Source organism: Saccopteryx leptura, chromosome 5 (genome assembly GCF_036850995.1).
Source record: "Saccopteryx leptura isolate mSacLep1 chromosome 5, mSacLep1_pri_phased_curated, whole genome shotgun sequence".
Lineage (NCBI taxonomy): Eukaryota > Metazoa > Chordata > Mammalia > Chiroptera > Emballonuridae > Saccopteryx > Saccopteryx leptura.
Genome location: NC_089507.1, coordinates 211,734,309 through 211,755,516, shown reverse-complemented (window position 1 = coordinate 211,755,516; position 21,208 = coordinate 211,734,309). Strand labels below are relative to the sequence as shown.

General features: G+C 49.0%; 1 protein-coding gene across 2 annotated transcripts in view; it reads left to right on the top strand.

Annotated features, from left to right (window-relative positions):
* The window catches only part of CNBD2 (cyclic nucleotide binding domain containing 2), a 49,071-nt gene that overhangs the window by 11,320 nt on the left and 16,543 nt on the right, over nucleotides 1–21,208 (top strand). For both annotated transcript variants that reach the window (XM_066383921.1, XM_066383922.1), the window contains exons 4-8: nucleotides 594–757; nucleotides 4,204–4,360; nucleotides 5,354–5,505; nucleotides 7,421–7,559; nucleotides 16,184–16,298. In XM_066383921.1, the coding sequence (XP_066240018.1) occupies nucleotides 594–757; nucleotides 4,204–4,360; nucleotides 5,354–5,505; nucleotides 7,421–7,559; nucleotides 16,184–16,298 (727 nt within the window). The remainder of the gene's footprint in view (nucleotides 1–593; nucleotides 758–4,203; nucleotides 4,361–5,353; nucleotides 5,506–7,420; nucleotides 7,560–16,183; nucleotides 16,299–21,208) is intronic.

The following is a 21,208-nucleotide window of genomic DNA, read 5'->3' as shown; positions in this document are numbered from 1 at the left end:
GGGTTTATTCTAAGTGCAATGGGCAGCCAGTGGGGGTGTTAATAACTCAAGTACCATTTTCCCAGCAGGTGGGGGTAGTGGGTGAATGGCTGGATCTGCTCACCAATGGTCCACGAGCCTAGTGCATAAGGGCTAGCTGATAGGCCCTGTAGGTTCTCTGTTCCTTAGTCCCCTGTAGCACGCGGAAGTGTAGGCTGGGGCAGGGGAGGTCTCCTCTGACTGCAGTGTGCATGTCCTGCCGGCTCCCATATTGCCTGGGGTGGGAGGTCAATGAACAGCAGCAGCACTGTGCTCAGTAGTTGGGGATATGCCTTGGTACGTAGCAGATCTAGGTCCTGATTCTGCCCAAGCGTCTTCGTCTGTCAGATGGGAATAATAATCACACTTCGCTTCTTGGGCTGGACGAAGGTGCAGTGAGATGGTGTGTGTAAGATGTGTTTCCTGGTGCATGGTGCACAGTGAGCACTTACTGCATGCCAGCCACTGTTGGGTGGGGAGTGGGGAAGTATAAGAGCAGGAGTGTGAGGAGCTGGCCACTGGCCCATGGGGAAAACTGCGGGGTCCTGCATGTCACTCTGGTTCTCTCTCCCCAGGGTTTCTTCCCTCCAAGGGCCATTGAGATCGCACAGAAGAAGCCTTCGTGGAGGACGGAGCCCGAGATCCAGGTCCTCCTGAACCTCTTGCAGTCTCTGGCTTGCTACCGGAATTACTCAGAGCCCCTGCAGCTGCTGCTGGCCAAAGTCCTTCGCTTTGAACGGTCAGTGGGGGGCATACTCCTTGGCCCCTGGGCTGGAGCGGGGCTGGGCAGGGGTGCCAGCCTCTCTGTGAGGGTGTCAGCCGTACAAAGTCATCTGTTCACCTTGGTGCTGGCTGTTACGGTTGCAGCACAACTGATCCCATCTCTTTATTGAGAGTCTACCCAGAATTAAGGAGCCACCGAATCGGGAGAGACTCTGGTAGGAATCTCAGAAAGGATCTGGTCCAAGCCCTTCATGTTCCAGTTGAGAAAACTGAGGCTCAGAAGGGGGGAATGACTCAACCTAGGTCACTCGGATAATAAGTAGCAGAGCCCAAAAAGCCAGAAGGGATCGCAGGTGGTTATACTACATCCAGATAGGAACCAGGGCAAGGGTCTTGAACTTGGATGAGAAAAATATTATATCTGTATTTTCATTTATCTCTAACTAAAATTGATCATTTTCTTCAATCATGGTTGCAGATAACAAACCACTCTCGGATTAGACATTCCTGTGACTTTTTCACCAAAAGAAATAACAGATATTTTTCACATCATATATAAGTTGTTGCAGATTTTTTGAAAAATCGTTTATCACATCTTTGAAGATGTGGTAGTTATTAGATATGCTGCTGTTATTATTCGGTGCCTTAATAAAGAGGTGCACGTAGTGCTGTGTCCCAAATTTGGGAAGCTCTGGAACTCAATGCCCTGTCTGCCCCACTGTGACCTCAGACAAGCCACTAAACCTTTCTGAGCCTAGTATCCTCACCAGTGAAGTGAGGATAGTATGGCTTTTGTACAGACCCAGAGATGGTGATTGTTAAAGCTACTTGCTGATTATTGCCAAGACTCGGAATGAGCTGATTAGACAGGGTTCTTCCAGTTGCAAGTAACAGAAAATGCAGCCCACGGGAATGCACTGGGGGCTCGTGTATCTGAAAAGTCCTGGATAGTTCTCCAGTTTCCGGCTCAGCTGGATTCAGGGGTTCAGTGTCACCAGGACCCAGTGTCCGTCTGCCTGGCTGTCTCCATCTCTTGGGACTTCATAGCACAATCCACCTCCTCAGCCAGACTTCTCACGGTAGTGAGTGGTTGCTCCAGCCCCAGCTCTAAACTTCCGTCCTTTTGGAAAAGAGAGAATAACTCCCCCCAGCCCCTGAAGTCAGAGCCTTGGGATTAGTTCTTTCTGAACCAGATTGGCTTGTCTCGACTCATCAGTGGGCAGTGATGCTCTGATGGTCTGAGGGTATTCCCCCCCCAAAAAAATCAGGGTTTAGTTGGTAGAAAATTGTGACCAGATGCTTGAGCAAAAGCAATAGCTGTCTACTGTAGGAAATTCAGGTTCTAGTGCTGACTCCAGTGGGATTCACCCTGTGACCTGCAGCAAGTTGTGGGCTCCCTGGGCCCCACTTTCCTCCTCCTGAAAATGTAGATTAAGCTCCATGGTCTCTGAGGCTCCTTCTGGCTCCAGCTCTAGAAGTCTACACTTGAGTGAACACTGGCTGTGCTCTTTTGTCCCCAAAGTCTTATTTCCTGGCTGAATGTGCCCACCTCCTCCCATCTAGTCATTGTCATTGTCTTTCCTAAGTTGACATAGCCTCTGATTTGTCTCTGAACAAGCCCATAGCCAGAGGAGAGTCTGAATCTACTGACTCTAGGCCAGTGGTCCCCAACCTTTTTTGGGCCACAGACCGGTTTAATGTCATAAAATATTTTCACGGACCGGCCTTCAGGGTGGGACGGATAAATGTATCACGTGACCGAGACAAGCATCAAGAGTGAGTCTTAGACGAATGTAACAGAGGGAATCCGGTCATTTTTTAAAAATAAAACATCGTTCAGACTTAAATATAAATACAACAGAAATAATGTAAGTTATTTATTCTTTCTCTGCGGACCGGTACCAAATGGCCCATGGACCGGTACTGGTCTGCGGCCCGGGGGTTGGGGACCACTGCTCTAGGCTAATGTCCTCAGTCCATCTGTTCTCTGATTCCTGCCTCTCAGAAGTTGCCACAGGGTCATGAGGCCAGTGGATACCCTGGAAACTCAGAAGGGGAGATGTTGCTATGGGCTGAGTCAGAGAGGTCTTCCTGGAGGAGGTAGGCTCTGAGCTGGACCTGGAGTGCCTTGAAAAAATTTGAATAGGTGGATAAGAGAGGAAAAGCCATTCCAGGCATGAGGAGCAGTGTGAACAAATTGATGGAACAAAGGAAGTTACACTTGGCCTGTGCAGAGGGTGGGCTCTCCTGCTGCTGGTGGCTCAGTGAGGATGGGAAGGAGGACGAGGAGGACCTGCTGAGGGCAGTGCGGGGAGGTTAGAGTTGAGGGAAATGGCAGCCTGGCCTTGGCAGAGGCCAAAGGGCAGACTTTGAGCTCCCCATGGCCTTCTGGGTAAAATCCAAGCATAGCCCAGCTTCTGAAGTCCTCGCGATGGGATGGAGCCAGAATTCTCTCCCACTGCTCCCCTGGCTTCCTTCCCTTCTTCTGTTTTCCTCTCCAGTGGAGCTTACGGTTATCTCTTTGAATGTACCAGCTTCCAGCCACCTTTGTGCCTTTGGACATGGTGGTCCCTCTGCCTGGGTGTTCTTCCTTCTCTCTGTCCACGTTGATGGCTGCAGACACCATCCTAGAGCTTTCTCTGGCCTTCCTAAGCTGGGTTAAATGCCCTTCTCTGTGCTTCTGAATTAGTCTGTACTTACCTCTCTTTAAGCATTTTAAAATCTTATTTACCTTTTTACTTGACTGTAATTTTGAGAGTGAAATCTATGTCCTTTGTCCACTGTGCCTGGCACAGCTGACATTTATTTAGCTTAATTTAGCTGACATTTATTTAGCTGAATAAATGAAGGAAATGAACAGATATTGAAAGAAGTGAGATTTGAGCTTGAATTTGAAGTAGAGGAATTCCCCTCTGAGCTAAAGCACTAACTCCCAGTGTTCTCTTGGCCTGGGTGCTTCTACTCGAAGGGTTCCCAGTTGGGTAGTGAGTTCTTACAGATCATAGTGAGACCATGTATCTGTCTCTTTCTGGGCATACTCATCTGTAGTTTACAGACAAGAGAAACTGAAGCTCAGAAGGGGCTCTGAGTCACCCAGTGGTACATAGTTAGGGGCAGAACCAGGACTGGGATCCTGGTTTGACTCCAAAGCCAGTGCTCTTAATTATTTAGCTACTCATTCATTGCTTCTGGCATTTGTTCATTCATTTATTTATTTCACAACTGTTCGTTGAGCATTGACCACGCAGACTGCTCTGAGGAAGATTCAGTTTGACAGAGGTGGGTGACTAGGTAAGCGCTAGTGAAGAAGTGGAGCTTGAGGCTGGGACTGGGCTCCTCGGAGGTCCGTTCTAGTCCCCGTCTGTGCTGTCATACTCCGGAGCAAAGAGCACAGCCAGTCCAGCTCTCCCCTCAGCATGACCGGGCTCTGTGTTGCTACCAGATCACATGGTCTCTTCCCAGGTTTGGTCGCAGGCGTGTGATCATAAAGAAGGGGCGGAAGAACCGCAGCTTTTATTTCGTCTACCTGGGCAAAGTCGCGGTGACTGACGACGAGGATGGCAGTAGCGCCTTCCAGGACCCACACCCGATGTTGCTGAGCAAGGGCGACTGTTTTGGGGTAATGGGGGAGGGGCCTGGCTCCCTGGACTGGGGTTGGGGGGTGAGAGGATTCCTGTTAGAACCTGCTGGCAGGCCCAGTCCTGCCTTATGCTCTGTGCAACCCACTGCCCTGCCGTGGTTTCCAGCACCCTTACCTGTCAAATGCTGATTGAGTTGGACCAAATGATATCCAAGACCGGCCTCTTCATTTGCGATGTTTGAGGACTATGTTCCCTATGTGACTCCTTAGAGCAGGGGTCCCCAAACTATGGCCCGCAGGCTGCATGCGGCCCCCAAGGCCATTTATCCAGCCCCTGCCGCACTTCTGGAAGGGGCACCTCTCACTGGTGGTCAGTGAGAGGAGCTGGAGTACTGTGTGTGGCGGGGCTGCAAAGCGCAGCGTTGCTCACGTTCAGTACTACTTCCGGTGACGCGGGACGCATGCCTCACGGCTCTGGAAGCCGTCATATCACTTGTTACTGCTAGCAGTGACAAATATGGAACCCGACATTGACCATATCGTTAGCCAAAAGCAGGCCCATAGTTCCCATTGAAATACTGGTCAGTTTGTTGATTTAAATTTACTTTTTCTTTATTTTAAATATTATATTTGTTCCCTTTTTTTTTTTTACTTTAAAATAAGATGTGCAGTGTGCATAGGGATTTGTTCATAGTTTTTTTAATAGTCCGGCCCTCCAACGGTCTGAGGGACAGTGAATTGACCCCCTGTGTAAAAAGTTTGGGGACCCCTGCCTTAGAGACACAGGGACTCCTCGCTAAGGCCTGGCTGAGCCTGTTGCCTCTTTTCCCACGGGCAGCATATTAAGAGGGAGGAGTGAGCCCACGGAAGGGCGAGGAGCAGGAGCACGGGGCTGGCCGGGGAACCTGCAGGCTGGCGGGGGGAGAGATTGCCAAGGAAGAGGGGAGACAGAAGCAGGAGCAAGGGGTGCAAGGCTGCAGGCCGGAAGCCAGACGTGGCCTCTCGCTTGCTTTGCCCCTGTCTACCCAACAGGAGATGGGTCTTCTGAGCTCTTCAGTACGGAGGGCCACCGTGGTCTGTATGGAAGAAACAGAGTTCTTGGTTGTCGACCAGGAGGATTTCCTTGCTTATAAGCTGGACCAGGAAGTTAAAAAGGATTCTCAGTATCGGTTTGAATTTTTTAGGTAACTCCAGCATCAGCCAGCATCGTCCCCCCAGGTGTTTATTGGGTGCCTGACTTGGTCCCAGGCCCATTGGGAAATTCCAGGTGCTTTCCTCTCTGCCTGAAATGTCCTCAGTGCTCACCTCCCGCCCAGCTTCACTGTTAAACTCCTACTGTACTGTCAGGTCTCAGCTCAAATATCCCTGCCTTGTGGGACAGTAATCCGACAGTGGCTAACTTGTGCTGAGTGCTTGCTGGCTTGACAGGGTCTCAGACTCTTGTATTACCCGCCTTGTCTAATTTCACATTCAGTCCTGTGAGGGCGTTTCTCTTATTCTGCCCAGTTTATGGGTGACAGAAGTAAGGCTCAGGATGACGATGTCCCAGAATATCTGACTCAGAAGTCTCTAGGCCTCACCACCTCACCTCACTAACCAACCCCCTCTCCGCCCTCCCCTCAGAATAGATAGGGACCCGCTCAACGCTTCTATCACACTATGTTTCCCTAAAAGCCCGTCCACACTATAACTCCTGACTGCACAATACTTGCTTTACAGTTTAGTTGCCCCATCAGACAGTAAGCAGGAAGGTGGCAAGGGCATAGGCGCCCGTTCACCATTGTTTTCTCTGTGTTGTCATTGTGCCAGGCATGTGCAGGTGCTCCTTTAGTTAGGCAAAGAGTCAAGCCCTGGCTGGGTAGCTCAGTTGGTTAGAGACATCCTGATATGCCATGGTTACAAGTGTGATCCCTGGTCAGGGCACCCATTTAAAAAAAAGAAAGAAAAAGGCCAGTGAAGTCTATGCACTGGCACTGAAAGTACAGGTTGTAGGTGGGAGCTATGGGGAATCGTGATAGGTGGAGCATCCCAGTGGACTCGAGCTGCCAGAGAGCTTCTTAAAGGGGCTGCGGCCTGACAAGGGGGGAGTGAGTCTCCAGGGGAGGAGCAGTTCATTGGTTCACACAGTGGAAAAACAGGGCTGGGTTCCTTCCAGTCTCAGTGCTTAGGCCTGTTGGCCACGTGACCCCAGATGGGCCACTTCACTTCTCCGAGCAGGTTGGTCTCCTGCTCTGTGAAATGGAGACAGTGATTCCTCGCTCCCAAGGGCGGTGTACGGATCTGATGAGATGATCATGGGAAGTGCGTGGCGCAGAGCAGGCGCTCCTTCTGTGGTGGCCCACTTTCCTTCCAGTGTCTCCAGGCCCTCTCCTCCTCTGGACGTGGCACCCACCCTGTCCCCCTGTGGCGCTCCGGATGGAGCGCAGTGCCCCCACTGAGGCCCGAGTCACCGAGTCCTGAGCTCCTGATCTGTTGGGGCTGAGGAAACCTAAGAGCCTTGGGACTACGTACGAGGGAAGCAGACCCTGCGTATGTGGAGGTCAGCTAGAGGGTGGTCACTGCAGTGGCCTTCACCACAGGGTGCAGCAATCTGGCAAAAAGAGTTGAGTCCAGACGTTTCCCCAGGGCTGTTTGAAGCCAGAGGGCCATAGGAGATGGGGAGGCATGCGCGGCCCAAACCAGAGCAGGGCCAGGACGGCCGGGCTGGGGGCAGAGAGCCAGTGAGCTGAAGGGAGGCCCTCTCAGGTGGTTCCTTGGAATGGGAAGAGCTTACTGAGCCACAGGTTGTGGGCGTGGGGCTGGGCAGGTGTCCTGGAGGGAGGAGCAGGAGTGAGAGCATCGTGGGTGGTGCTTCACGCAGGCGTATTTGAGCAGCGGAGGGGAGTGGCTGGGGGAGGGCTGCTGGGAGGCCCAGGGAGCCAGAGTATATGATATGTGACAGAGACTGGCTATGGCCAGGCGACTAGAAGGCGTGTGAAATCTTCCAACTCAGGCATTTATTTGCAAGCGCAGAGAACATGCTCTCTTTCTGGAACTTGCTAAGAGCTTGGCACCTTCTGTGATGGAGGGCGATGAACTCTAACAGGCTTTTCCCCCCAGGGAGATGGATCTGTTACATTCGTGGTCTGATGAGCAGCTCTGGAAGCTGTTAACCCTGGGGAAGGTGGAGAAGTACTCCTATGGGCAGCTGATCTCAACAGACGTTGTTGCCTCCTCCTTCATCATGTTTGTCTGCAGGGTAAGAGGTCTGGTTTGGGGGTGTGAAGCTGGGAAGAGCATGCGTGCCTAATATAACACCGATGGCCAGACAGCTGGGGTCTGAGCGCTGTTTTACAGCACTCATAATTGACTGCCTCTCCTCAGCTTGCATGTTCTAGCTGCGAAAGGTAAATGACACCCCCTCCCCAGGGGGTTGCTGTGAACTTGAAGATACAAAGCTGGTATTAGAAAGAGAGCCAATGGAGTACCCACACCTTGAGCTCATCATACGTGTTTGTTTATATACAGATCCATATTTAAATTATGCCTTTGGCTCTTGAATCTTAAGGATGCCAGCTCACTTTTTAAAATTATAATTATTAAAGTGATAGGACCACATTATAAAACTTTCTGGAAAAAGGAAAGAAATCACCCATAAGCTCATCACCTCCAAGCAGATTTTTTTTTTTTTTTTTGACAGAGACAGAGAGAGAGTCAGAGAGAGGGATAGATAGGGACAGACAGACAGGAACAGAGAGACGAGAAGCATTAATCATTAGTTTTTCATTGTGCAGTGCGACACCTTAGTTGTTGATTGATTGCTTTCTCATATATGCCTTGACCGTGGGCCTTCAGCAGACTGAGTAACCCCTTGCTCAAGCCAGCGACCTTGGGTCCAAGCTGGTGAGCTTTGCTCAAACCAGATGAGCCCGCGCTCAAGCTGGTGACCTCGGGGTCTCGAACCTGGGTCCTCCACATCCCAGTCTGAGGCTGTATCCACTGTGCCACCGCCTGGTCAGGCCAAGCAGATTTTCAAGAGGGAAATTGCTGGCCCTGGCCAGTTGGCTCAGCAGTAGAGCATTGGCCCAGTGTGTGGAAGTCCTGGGTTCGATTCCCAGTCAGGGCACACAGGAGAAGCACCCATCTGCTTCTCCACTCCTCCCCCTCTCTTTCCTCTCTGTCTCTCTCTTCCCCTCCCACAGCCAAGGCTCCGGTGGAGCAAAGTTGGCCCAGGCACTGAGGATGGCTCCACAACCTCTGCCTCAGGTGCTCTAATGGCTCCGATTGCAGTGGAGCAATGCCCCAGAGGGGCCAAGCATCACCCCCTAGTGGGCATGCCAGGTGGATCCCGTCAGGCACATGCAGGAGTCTGTCTGACTGTCTCCCGGCTTCTAACTTTGGAAAAATACAAAAAAAAAAGGGGGAGGGAGATTGCTTGCTGTCATCTATTTTTTTTTTTTTTTTTTTGTATTTTTCTGAAGTTGGAAACGGGGAGGCAGTCAGACAGACTCCCGCATGCGCCCGACCGGGATCCACCTGGCATGCCCACCAGGGGGCAATGCTCTGCCCATTTGGGGCGTCGCTCTGCCACAATCAGAGCCATTCTAGCGCCTGAGGCAGAGGCCACAGAGCCATCCTCAGCACCCAGGCAAACTTTGCTCCAATGGAGCCCTGGCTGCAGGAGGGGAAGAGAGAGACAGAGAGGAAGGAGAAGGGGAGGGGTGGAGAAGCAGATGGGCACTTCTCCTGTGTACCCTGGCTGGGAATTGAACCCAGGACTCCTACATGCCAGGCCGACGCTCTACCACTGAACGAACAGGCCAGGGCTGCTGTCATCATTTTTATGGCTCATGAAACAAACCAATTTCCAAAAAGAGGGGTCTACTTTTAGTAGCTCCCAGCAATGTCACCTGTGCCAATGCCGCCACACCTCTGCCAGGCTTCTGAGTCATTGCTTCAGAAGTTTTCTAATTTAATAGGTGGCAGTGGCTGCCTCATTGAGGATTCAATTTATATATTTTTTCTGATTACTGGTAAGACTAATCATTTGTTTACTATCTAAATTTTTTCTTTTGCGATTTGCATTGTCTTTGCCAACTTCTCTGTTGGCTGATAGGGAAAGGAAAATCTAACTTCTATCAAGTGCTTCCTGTGTACCAGGTGGTATGCTTTATTTCATTTCAGCCTCGTCAGTGCAGAGGAGGCCGGTGTGTCCTTGTTCCCATTTTACAGAGGCACAGGAAGGCTCAGTGGCTTGGCCAGAGTCATGCAGTTGCTGAGGGGCAGAGGCAGGGTTCACCCCAGGTCTGACTCCAAAGCTCTCCTTCTCAGGACCTGGGATTTAGAATTTTAAGTCGACCTTTTTGTCAATTGTTGATACTGCTCAAACCCTAAGTAACTTAATCATCATTATCCTCTTATGAGCCACTTTTTTTTTTTTTTTTTAGGCTCTTTGCTCTTGTGCCATAAGAGGATGATATATTTTGTTATTTTTAAATTATATATAACACACCCTTTATAACAGTAAACTTTATAGATTTGTGTACCTTTTCCTTGAGAGCCGATTGTCAAACCTAGCAGCACCACTCAGGACGTGTTTGTGTTATTACTCTGCATTCAGTCCTAGGGAACAGAGTCAAGTCTAGCTAACATAAGCAGAAAGGGAGTTATCGCAGGATAAACAGATGTACTGGGATGGGGAGAGAGAGGCCTGCAGAAATAGACCTAGACTGCCACAGAGGCTGCTGCTGCTGCTGCCCCTGCCATGTTCAGGAAGCCACTTCTGTAGCCACCACCCCCACTGACAAGAGGGTGTCTGGCAGTTCCAAAACCAAGCCTGCCCAAGTGCATTGGATTGGCAGACCGCAAACCACGACGGAGCCTTAGCTGCAGGGGGCTTAGGAAATGCAGTGTCTGGCGCCCGGTCTCTACACATAAACGGGGATTGGATGCACAGGATCTGGCCCGATCGAGGGTGGGGATGAGGACGAGGCCCTGGCCAGCTGAGGGGAATAGTGTGAAGCCAAGCTTGCAGTAGGGGTGTGCCTGGGGTTTACACAAGTTTGGAGAATCCTGATGGTCACGTGGGAAGGCATGGGAGATAGCCTAGAGCTGGTAGTGGAGAGCCCTAAAGCCCAACCTGAATAATTTGCAATTTCTTCTCCTCCCTGGTATCTGCTTCAACTTTCCTAAAAATTGTTTTTTTCCTAAAATGATTGAGGGAGACGAGTAGTGAGGGCTATAAGTTCAAGACTTCTTTTATATATTTATTTTAAAAATTCAGTGGAGGAGGAGAGGCAGAGACAGACTCTTGCATGCGCCCTGACTGGGATCTACCTGACAAACCCACTAGAGGGTGATGCTATGCCCACTTAGGGCTGCTGCTCTGTTGCTCAGCAACTGAGCTCTTTTTAGCACCTGAGGTAGAGGCCATAGAGCCTTCCTCAGCTCCTGGGGCCAACTTGCTCCAATTGAGGCATGGCTGTAGGAGGGGAAGATAAAGGGAGGGGTGGAGAAGCAGATGGACACTTCTGTGTGCCCTGACTGGCAATCAAACCTGGGACATCCACATGCTGGGCCTATGCTCTACCACTGGGCAAACCGGCCAGGGCCTAAGACTTCCCTTAAATCAGTAGGATGATTACATCTTGACCAGCAGAAAGCAGGGTATGCTTCTTAATCTCTTTTGGCCTCCACTTCTTCATCTGTGAAATGGGACCAGTTCACCTCATAAAGTCTGTAAGGATGAGAGTTTAGCACATACCTACTCAGTTAACATTCATTCCCCAATCCAGGAGTTCTCAGAGTGTTGTCGCTGGACCAGCAGCATCAGAATCACCTGGGAACTCATTAAAAGTGCAACTTCTTGCCCTGGCTGGTTGGCTCAGTGGTAGAGCGTCGGCCTGGCGTGCAGGAGTCCCCGGTTCGATTCCCGGCCAGGGCACACAGGAGAAACGCCCATCTGCTTCTCCACCCCTCCCCCTCTCCTTCCTCTCTGTCTCTTTCTTCCCCTCCTGCAGCCAAGGCTCCATTGGAGCAAAGTTGGCCCGGGTGCTGAGGATGGCTCTGTGGCCTCTGCCTCAGGCGCTAGAATGGCTCTGGTTGCAACAGAGCGACGCCCCAGAGGGGCAGAGCATCGCCCCCTGGTGGGCATGTCAGGTGGATCCCGGTCGGGTGCATGCGGGAGTCTGTCTGACTGCCTCCCAGTTTCCAACTTCGGAAAAATACAAAAACAAAAAAAGTGCAACTTCTTGGACCCACTCAAAAGCTATTATAGCCAGAACTCTGGGAGGAGGGGCGCTCAGTAACCTGTTTTCACAAGGTTTCAGGGGATCCTAGTGCACATTAATGCAGGAGAACCTGTGATGTATGTAAGGGAGGCGTTCTCAGAGTTCGGTAAGCATAGGAACGTTTAGGGTGCTCCTTCAAAAGCCAGATTCCTGCCTTACCACAGACATTCGATTCACAAGCACTCTGAATAAGGACTAAGTGTTGCAGGTGGTTCTGATGCAGAGGTGCTTAAACGTCATTCTGAGAAAAATGTCACAGATGTCACAACTCATCCTGGCTAACAGTTAAGTTTGTTTTGCCCCTTGCAATGTTCTATTAAAAACTGATTTAATCGCTAAGGTGAAGATTGTACATAAAAATTCCGATTCCTGGCTTTTGAATATTCAGGAGATCAGGCAACACTGGTGTGGCACCCTCTGGCTGGAGTTGAGGGGAACCTGTCCCCTCTGAAGGGGTTGCCCTTTTTTTTCTCATTTTTATTTCCTGCGGGGCCAGCCTCTTGAGAGTGTTCATCTGCTAAGGAGACCGGGTTGTCCCGACTCCTGAGGTTTTACTCATTGCCACCAGGGGGCAAAATCAGCAGCTGGTGGCGGGGAGTCCTTGAGGCCCAAGGAAGTAAGAGCGCCCGATTTCCTGCTGGCATCAAACATAATAAGAGCCCATAATCAGCTCATTTTGAACAGTTTATCGTTTGGGGACACACGCGGTAAAATTGTTTTCTCCACGAACACAGAGGTGGTTAAATCCCCAGGGGAGGCTTTCTAAGAAGAAACTGTTGGAGGTTTCTCTAGCACCTGCAGTTCCGGATTTATGAATGTTTGTCGAATGAATGTTGAGTAGAGCTCTATGCACAATACCTGGCATGTAACAAGGGCTTACTAAACGTTTGATCCCTTCTTTTTCTTCTTTCTCTTCAACAGTAATCTGTCTTGAACCTTAGCCCTTCCTAATGGGTCTCGTAGAGTTCCTACTCAGAAAGGGTGAGATTTTATAAAGACGTGAAATTTAAAAATGACAGATCCCATCAGACTAGGAAAGATGAAAAGGATTGGGCAAACCTGGTTGTCAGTGTAACACGAAGATGGACCACAAGGGGCTCTGTTATGAACCGTCAGTGGTGGTGTCAACTGATCTAACGTTTCTGGAGGGCAGTTTGGCAATGTGTGCTGAAACACGCGTGCCTTCAGGAATGAATCCCAAGGAGATAATCAGACATGGCTGTTCTATTAGATAAACTAGATTCTACTGAAATCATAAGCAATCCTCAAATCTCAGTGGATTAACTAACAGAGATTTATCTCTTCAACCCATTACTCGATCACAGCAGGCCAGCCGGTCTTGCTTCCTATGGTCACTCAGGGACCCAGGCCACTGGAGACTCTATCTTGACCCATGATCAATAGGACAGGGGAAAGCCGTGTGGAGAATCAAGCACTGGCTTTTAAAGTTTCCACCCAGAGGATCACAAGTCACTTTGCTAACAGAAATTGGCCAAAGCAGGTAAGAAGGCCATGCCTGATTTAAAGTGTGGAAAAGTACAATCCTGCCATGTGTCTGAGAGGAGAACTCAAGTACTTGTGAAGTGCCTTAATGACCACTCTCGGCACTAAGATACATGGACACGATTGTCAGTTAAAGTTGCTGACCACAGCAAGTCACAGAAACCCACCTGCAGTGGCCTAATTAATAGTATTTTTTTTCTTGTTTAATAAAGTCTAGATTTAAGCAATCCGGGGGTAGAAGAGCTGTTCTAGGAAGCCTTCCAGACCCAGGCCCCTCCTAGCTCTCTCCCTTCATCATCCGTTGCTTATGGCTTTCATCCCAATGGTCCTCTGGCCATCATATCCGAGTTTCAAGCAGAGGAAAGGGAGGACAGTCATGGCTTTCCTATTTTTTTGTGTGTGTGTGTGTGTGGCAGAGACAGAGTCAGAGAAAGGGACAGATAGGGACAGACAGACAGGAAGGAAGAGAGATTGGAAACATCAATTCTTCGTTGCGGTTCCTTAGTTGTCTATTGATTGATTTCTCATATGTGCCTTGATGGGGGGGAGGAGGCTACAGCAGACCCAAGTGACCCCTTGCTCGAGCCAGCGACCTTGGGCTCAAGCCAGTGAGCCTTGCTCAAACCAGATAAGCCCGCGCTCAAGCTGGTGACCTCAGGGTCTCGAACCCCAGTCCTCCGCGTCCCAGTCCAACGCTCTATCCACTGTGCCACCGCCTGGTCAGGCATGGCTTTCCTATTTTATTTGTCAGTCTTCCACACATCTCGTTAGCCGGACTGGGCTGCTGCCACGCCCACTGCTAGAGAGTTTGAGAAGGAGGCAAGTTTTTTTAACTGGAGATTTTGCTGTTCTGAACAAATTCAGAGTCATGCACAACACTGGCAAATTAGAAACAAACTAAATACTAATCTTCAAAAAAATCTTTAGTTGAAGAGTAACATACATGCAATAAAGAACTCAAGTATAAACTTTACAGCTTGGTGAATTTTCACATAGGTATTCACCTGTGTAAGCATCACCCAAATCATGACAGAACACATTTCCAGCCCCTCCGAAGGTTCCCTTGCGCCTTTCCCAGACAGACTCCCCCTGTGGTAACCACTCTGCTGACTTCTGCCACCACAGATTACTTTTACTCGTTCTTGAACTTCATGTTCAATATGAGATGTGCTCTTTGTGTCTGACTTCTTTTGCTCATCTGAATATTTATTTTCAATTTTATTCAAATTCTGGTATACATAGGATAATATGCAATTATTAGAAGAAATAGTGTAGAACCATATTGCTTGGCATGAAAAGACTTCCTTGTTATATAGGTTTAAAAAGGATTACAAAAGTCTGTGAGCGAGGGGACCCTTGCTCTGCTGTAGCCCCCCCTGTCAAGGCACATATGAGAAAGCAATCAATGAACAACTAAGGTGCCGCAACAAAGAATTGATGCTTCTCATCTCTCTCCCTTCCTGTCTGTCTGTCTCTATCTGTTCCTCTCTCTGTCTCTGTCAAACACACACACAAAAATAGCATAGGTTTGACTATCACTCTGTTCTGTTTGGTTTGAATATTTTTTAAACTTTGAATTTGGAATGATTTTTTTTTTTTCCTTCTGAAGCTGGAAACGGGGAGAGACAGACAGACTCCTGCATGCGCCCGACCGGGATCCACCCAGCACGCCCACCAGGGGGCGATGCACTGCCCCTCCGGGGCGTCGCTCTGTTGCGACCAGAGCCACTCTAGTGCCTGGGGCAGAGGCCAAGGCGCCATCCCCAGCGCCCGGGCCATCTTGGCTCCAATGGAGCCTCGGCTGCGGGAGGGGAAGAGAGAGAGACAGAGAGGAAGGAGAGGGGGAGAGGTGGAGAAGCAGATGGGCGCTTCTCCTGTGTGCCCTGGCCGGGAATCGAACCCGGGACTTCTGCACGCCAGGCCGACGCTCTACCACTGAGCCAACCGGCCAGGGCTGAATGATTTTAAATGTATAGAAAAGTTGCAAGAACAGGACCAAGAACTCCTTTAGAACCTTAACCTGGATTCATCAATTGTTAACATTTGCCACATTTGCTTTAATATATATGCTTTTTCCCCCTGACTGAATCATTTGAGAGTCTTCATCATATTTATTTACCCCTGTATTCTTACACAATTATTTTCTAAGATCAGAAATTAACCATAGAATAGTTATCAAAATCTGCAAATTTCACATTGATATAATATAATATATAATTTTTAGTCTACAATCAATTTCACCAAGTGTTCTAATAACATCCTCAATGATCTTTTTCAGTGCTAGCACTGAATTTATTTCTCATGCCTCTTTAGCTATTTGAATTTTTTATGATACATATATAACATTTTTATTAAGAAAAAGAAAAAAATGCCTGACCTGTGGTGGCGCGGTGGAAGGGGCTTCGACTTGGAATGTTGGGGTTGCCGGTTCAGAACCCTGGGCTTGCCTGGTCAGGGCACATATGGGAGTTGATGCTTCCTGCTCCTCCCCCCTTCTCTATCTCTCCTCTCTTAAATAAAAATAAATTAAAAAAAAAAAGAAAAGAAAAAAGAATAAAAAGACCAGCCTGACCAGGCAGTGGCGCAGTGGATAAAGCATCAGCTTGGGATGCAGAAGACCCAGGTTCAAAACCCTGAGATCACCGGCTTGAGTGTAGGTTTGTCCGGCTTGAGTAGGCTCAGCAGCCTGAGCGCAGGGTCGTTGGCTTGAGCTCAGAAGTTGCTGGCTTGGAGCCCAAGGTCACTGGCTTGAGCAAGGGGTCACTTGCTCTATTGTGGCTCCTTGGTCAAGGCACACATGAGAAGCAATCAATGAACAACTAAGGAGCCACAAAGAATTGATGCTTCTCATCCCTCTCCTTTCCTGTCTGTATGTCCCTGTCTCTCTCTCTCTCTCTCTCTCTCTCTCTCTCTCTCTCTGTGTCTCGCAGGAAAAAAAAAAGGACCCCAAACTACTTGTATTGAGCAAGTAAAACAAAATGAGGTGGAAAAAATGGGATGAGACATAATACAGAGAGCTTATTTTTACAGTGAGGCCTGCCTGGGGCCCTTGGGTTAAGCCTTTAGTTTTGTGTCCCTTTGGTGTGTCCAGGGCAGCTGTGAAGTCCTGCGGCTATTAGACCTTGCAGCTTCGCCTTCCTACCACAAGTGGATCTGGCAGCATCTGGAGCTGATAGATGACAGAGCTCTGAAGACCAACCTGAAAGGTAAGCTGCTGTCCACATCTGGCAGCCCGGCAGCATGGCAAGGAGCACCTGGTCCTGTCCTGTTTCCAGTTCCCAGCCCATAGAGTCTGAGAAATCTCAAGGTAGGCCCTGGCCGGTTGGCTCAGTGGTCAAGTGTAGGCCTGGCATGTGTATGTCCTGGCTTTGATTCCTGGTCAGGGCACATAGGAGAAGTGCCCATCTGCTTCTCCACCCCTCCTCCTCTCCTCTCTCTCTTTCTCTCTTCCCCCTCCCACAGCCATAGCCTGATTGGTTCAAGCAAGTTGGCTGCAGTGCTGCCAGTGGCTCATGGAGCCTCCACCTCAGGTGCTAAAAATAGCTCATTTTCCAAGCAACAGAGCAAAAGCCCCAGATGGGCAAAACATTGGCCCTAGGCAGGGGTTGCCAGGTGGATCCCAGTCGGGCACATGTGGGAGTCTGTCTCTTTGCCTCTCCTCCTCTCAATTAATAATAATAATAATAATAATAATAATAATAAAATCTCAAGCTAGAAAGTCCTGGCAGGATGTCTGGTTTGATTCCTTCTTTTACCAGTTGTGAAAACCTGGTCCACACAGCCTACCGCTCCCAGTCTCCCTTTCAGTCTTCCCTCTTTGTTTCAGGTTCCCCCAGGGGAGGGGGGGGGGAAGAGCTTAGAGTTAGACAGAGTCAGGTTTGAACCCTACAGATAGCTGGGTGACTTTGGTGAGTATTTAAGCCTTTGGGTCTGATTTCTTTGCATGTCACAGTAGTGTTGTGGTTAAGAGCATAGGCCCAGCAGCGAAACTGCTTGTGTTTGAATCCAGGGTCTGTCTCTTACCAGCTGTGTGGTTCTAGACAAGTTACACTGTGTTCCTGTGTGTATCCACACCCTCCATCTGTGAAGTGTGAATAGTGGTCCCTACTTCATAGACTGGTTAGGAGATTAAGTAGATGACTATATAAAGCTCTCAGAACACTCGTTGGATATATTAGTATAGAGTAGATGTTCATTGTCTTTATCTCACAGGTTACTAAGGAAGGCTGAGTGAGGTCACGTATGCACAGGGCCCGATAGATGCTCAATAAATGTCAACTCTCTTATGTCGATTCTTTTTCCTTTTTTTTTTTTTTTTTTTTTACAGAGACAGAGAATCAGAGAGAGGGATAGATAGGGACAGACAGACAGGAATGGAGCGCGAAGCATCAATCATCAGTTTTTCCTTGCGACACCTTAGTTGTTCATTGATTGCTTTCTCATATATACCTTGACCATGGGCCTTCAGCAGACCAAGTAATCCCTTGCTCGAGCCAGCGATCTTGGGTCCAAGCTGGTGAGCTTTTTGCTCAAGCCAGATGAGCCTGCACTCAAGCTGGCGACCTCGGGGTCTCGAACCTGGGTCCTCCACATCCCAGCCCAACGCTCTATCCACTGCACCACTGCCTGGTCAGGCTTTCCTTTTTTTCACTACCAGTTCACCAGAGAAAAAGCAGTATTCCGTGAATTCCCCTTCCTCCATTTATTTTATTGAAGCAAAATACACATAACAAAATGTTCTATCTTAACCATTTTAAGCATTCAGTTCAGTGGTATTAAATACATTCATAATGTTGTGCAACTATCACCACCATCCATTTTCATAATCCTTTTCATCTTGTAAAACTAAAACACTGTACCCATTAAACAGCAGCTCTCATTTCCTCTTTCCCCAGCCCCTGGCAACTACCATTCCACATTCTGTGTGTATGAATTTGACTGCTCTAAGTACCTCATGTAAGTGGAATCGTACAGTATTTGTCTTTTTGTGACTGGCTTATCTTTTTGTGACTGGCTTATAATGTCCTCAAGTTTCATCTATGTTGTGGCATGTGTCAGAGTCTCCTCTCCTCCGTTTCTGTGGGTCAGAAATTGGAGCATGGCTTAGCTGGGTGCCTTTGGCTCAAGTTCTCTGCTAAGGTTGCAGCTGCCTGCCAGGGTTGTGGTCTCATCTGCAATCTCAGCTAGGAGGGAGCCACTTCCAAGCTCACGTACATGGCTATTAGCCCCTCACCTCCCGAATGTCTCTGCAGAGCTATTTTGTGACGTGGCAGCTGGCTTCCTAGGAGTGAGAGAGAGAGAGAGCAACACAGAGTGAGCCTGAGGCAGAAGCTTCACTCTTTCAAACCCAATCCAAAGTGACACCCCATCACTTGCTATATTTCGTTTGCTAGAATCAAGTGCAACCCTCACTTACGGGGAGTATATTACACAACGTGTGGATCCCGGGCGGTGTGGGGACCGGGGCGGGCAATCTTAGAGGCTGCCCACAGCTGTTGGTTCCCTAACATGATACGAATGCTGTTCAGGGCTCAGCTGAGACTGAAGGAGGGACCTCTGGAGATCTTCAGAGTTCTCTCTTTGGCAGCTCTCTCCTCCCTGGGACTCGGCCCGTGAACTCTAGCTGCTTTGTCCTCCCCAGGGTTGCAGTTGTGTCTCATCAACTCGGAGAGATCACTTGGGTTTCCCTGCCCTGCACCATGTCCCAGAAAATGTCCAGGCAGTAAGCTGGGGCACCCCTTTGTTTTCTGTCTTTCAAGACCGTGGCCAGATGGCCAATATCTTGAAAACCATTTCTTCATATGTTTAGCTTGATGTTTTAGTAGTTCACATGGTAGAATAAACCTAGTCTCTGTTAGTCCATTTGGCTGGAATCAGAAGCCTAGATCTATGTTTCTTTTTCTTTTTTTTGTATTTTTCTTAAGTGAGAAGCACGGAGGCAGAGACACAGACTCCCGCATGTGCCCAACCGGGATCCACCCAGCATACCCACCAGGGGGCAATGCTCTGCCCATCTGGGCCATTGCTCCTTTGCAACCCTAGCCATTCTAGCACCTGAGGCAGAGGCCACGGAGCCATCCTCAGTGCCTGGGCCAACTTTATTCCAGTGGAGCCTTGGCTATGGGAGGGGAAGAGAGAGATAGAGAAAAAGGAGAGGGGGGAAGGATGGAGAAGCAGATGGGCACCTCTCTTATGTGCCCTGGCTGGGAATTGAACCTGGGACTTCCACACGCTGGGCTGATGCTCTACCACTGAGCCAACCAGCCAGGCCTAGATCTATGTTTCTTTCTTTCTTTCTTTCTTTCTTTCTTTCTTTCTTTCTTTCTTTTTTTTTTTTTTTTTTTTTTTTTTTTTTACAGAGGCAGAGATAGACAGGGACAGACAGACAGGAACGGAGAGAGATGAGAAGCATCAATCATTAGTTTCTCTTTGCGCATTGCAACTTCTTAGTTGTTCATTGATTGCTTTCTCATATGTGCCTTGACCGTGGGCCTTCAGCAGACCGAGTAACCCCTTGCTGGAGCCAGCGACCTTGGGTCCAAGCCGGAAGCTTTTTGCTCAAACCAGATGAGCCCGCTCTCAAGCTGGCAACCTTGGGGTCTCGAACCTGGGTCCTCCGCATCCCAGTTTGGCGCTCTATCTACTGCGCCACCGCCTGGTCAGGCTAGATCTATGTTTCTTAATAGATGAGTTTCATTCTGTTGTGTGGCTATACCATAATTAATTGAATCAGTTACCTTTTATAGATATATTGGGTTACTTCTAATTTTTCACTTTTACCCTACTGTGGTGAATTTCCTGGTGTGTTTATCTTTGCATACTTGTACAAGGAAACATATAGGATAAATTCTTAGAACAGTGAATCAAGGCATTGGTCCAGTGTGTACTGGCTATGCACATTTAAAATATTGATAGAGGCCTGACCTGTGGGGGTACAGTGGATAAAGTGTCCACCTGGAATGCTGAGGTCGCCAGCTTGATACCCCGGGCTTGCCTGATCAAGGCACATTTGAGAAGCAACTACTACAAGTTGATGTTTCCCATGCCTTTCCCTCCTCTCACTCTCTCTCTCCTTTCTCTAAAATCAATTAATAAAATCTTCAAAAAATAAAATATTGATAGATATTGCCAAAATAACTTCTAAAAAGGTTATACTCAGGCCTTTTTATTTTTTATTTATTTATTTATTTATTTATTTGCATTTTTCTGAAGCTGGAAACAGGGAGAGACAGTCAGACAGACTCCCGCATGCGCCCGACCAGGATCCACCCGGCACGCCCACCATGGGGCGACGCTCTGCCCACCAAGGGGCGATGCTCTGCCCATCCTGGGCGTCGCCATGTTGCGACCAGAGCCTACTCAGGCCTTTTTATATGTATTCTATTAATTCAGGCCCTCCTTGTACAGTTTGGACTTATTTCTTTTTTTTTTTTTTCTGAAGCTGGAAATGGGGAGAGACAGTCAGACAGACTCCCGCATGCGCCCGACCGGGATCCACCCGGCACGCCCACCAGGGGTGACGCTCTGCCCACCAGGGGGCGATGCTCTGCCCCTCCGGGGCATCGCTCTGCTGCGACCAGAGCCACTCTAGCGCCTGGGGCAGAGGCCAAGGAGCCATCCCCAGCGCCCGGGCCATCTTTGCTCCAATGGAGCCTTGGCTGCGGGAGGGGAAGAGAGAGACAGAGAGGAAGGAGGGGGGGGTGGAGAAGCAAATGGGCGCTTCTCCTATGTGCCCTAGCCGGGAATCGAACCCGGGTCCCCCGCACGCCAGGCCGACGCTCTACCGCTGAGCCAACCGGCTAGGGCTGGACTTATTTCTTTTAATATTAATTTTAATAGTTGATTGGGACACTTGGAAATCTATTTTTAAAATCATCATTATTGAGGTTTAGTTTTCATACAATAAAATGTACACATTTAAGCCTGACCAGGCGATGGCACAGTGGATAGATTATTGGACTGGGACACAGAGGACCTAGGTTCGAAACCCTGAGGTTGCCGGATTGAGCATGGGCTCATCTTTTTTTTTTTTTTTAATTTTTTTTTTTATTATTATTTTTATTTATTCATTTTAGAGAGGAGAGGGAGAGAGAGAGAGAGGAGAGACAGAGAGAGA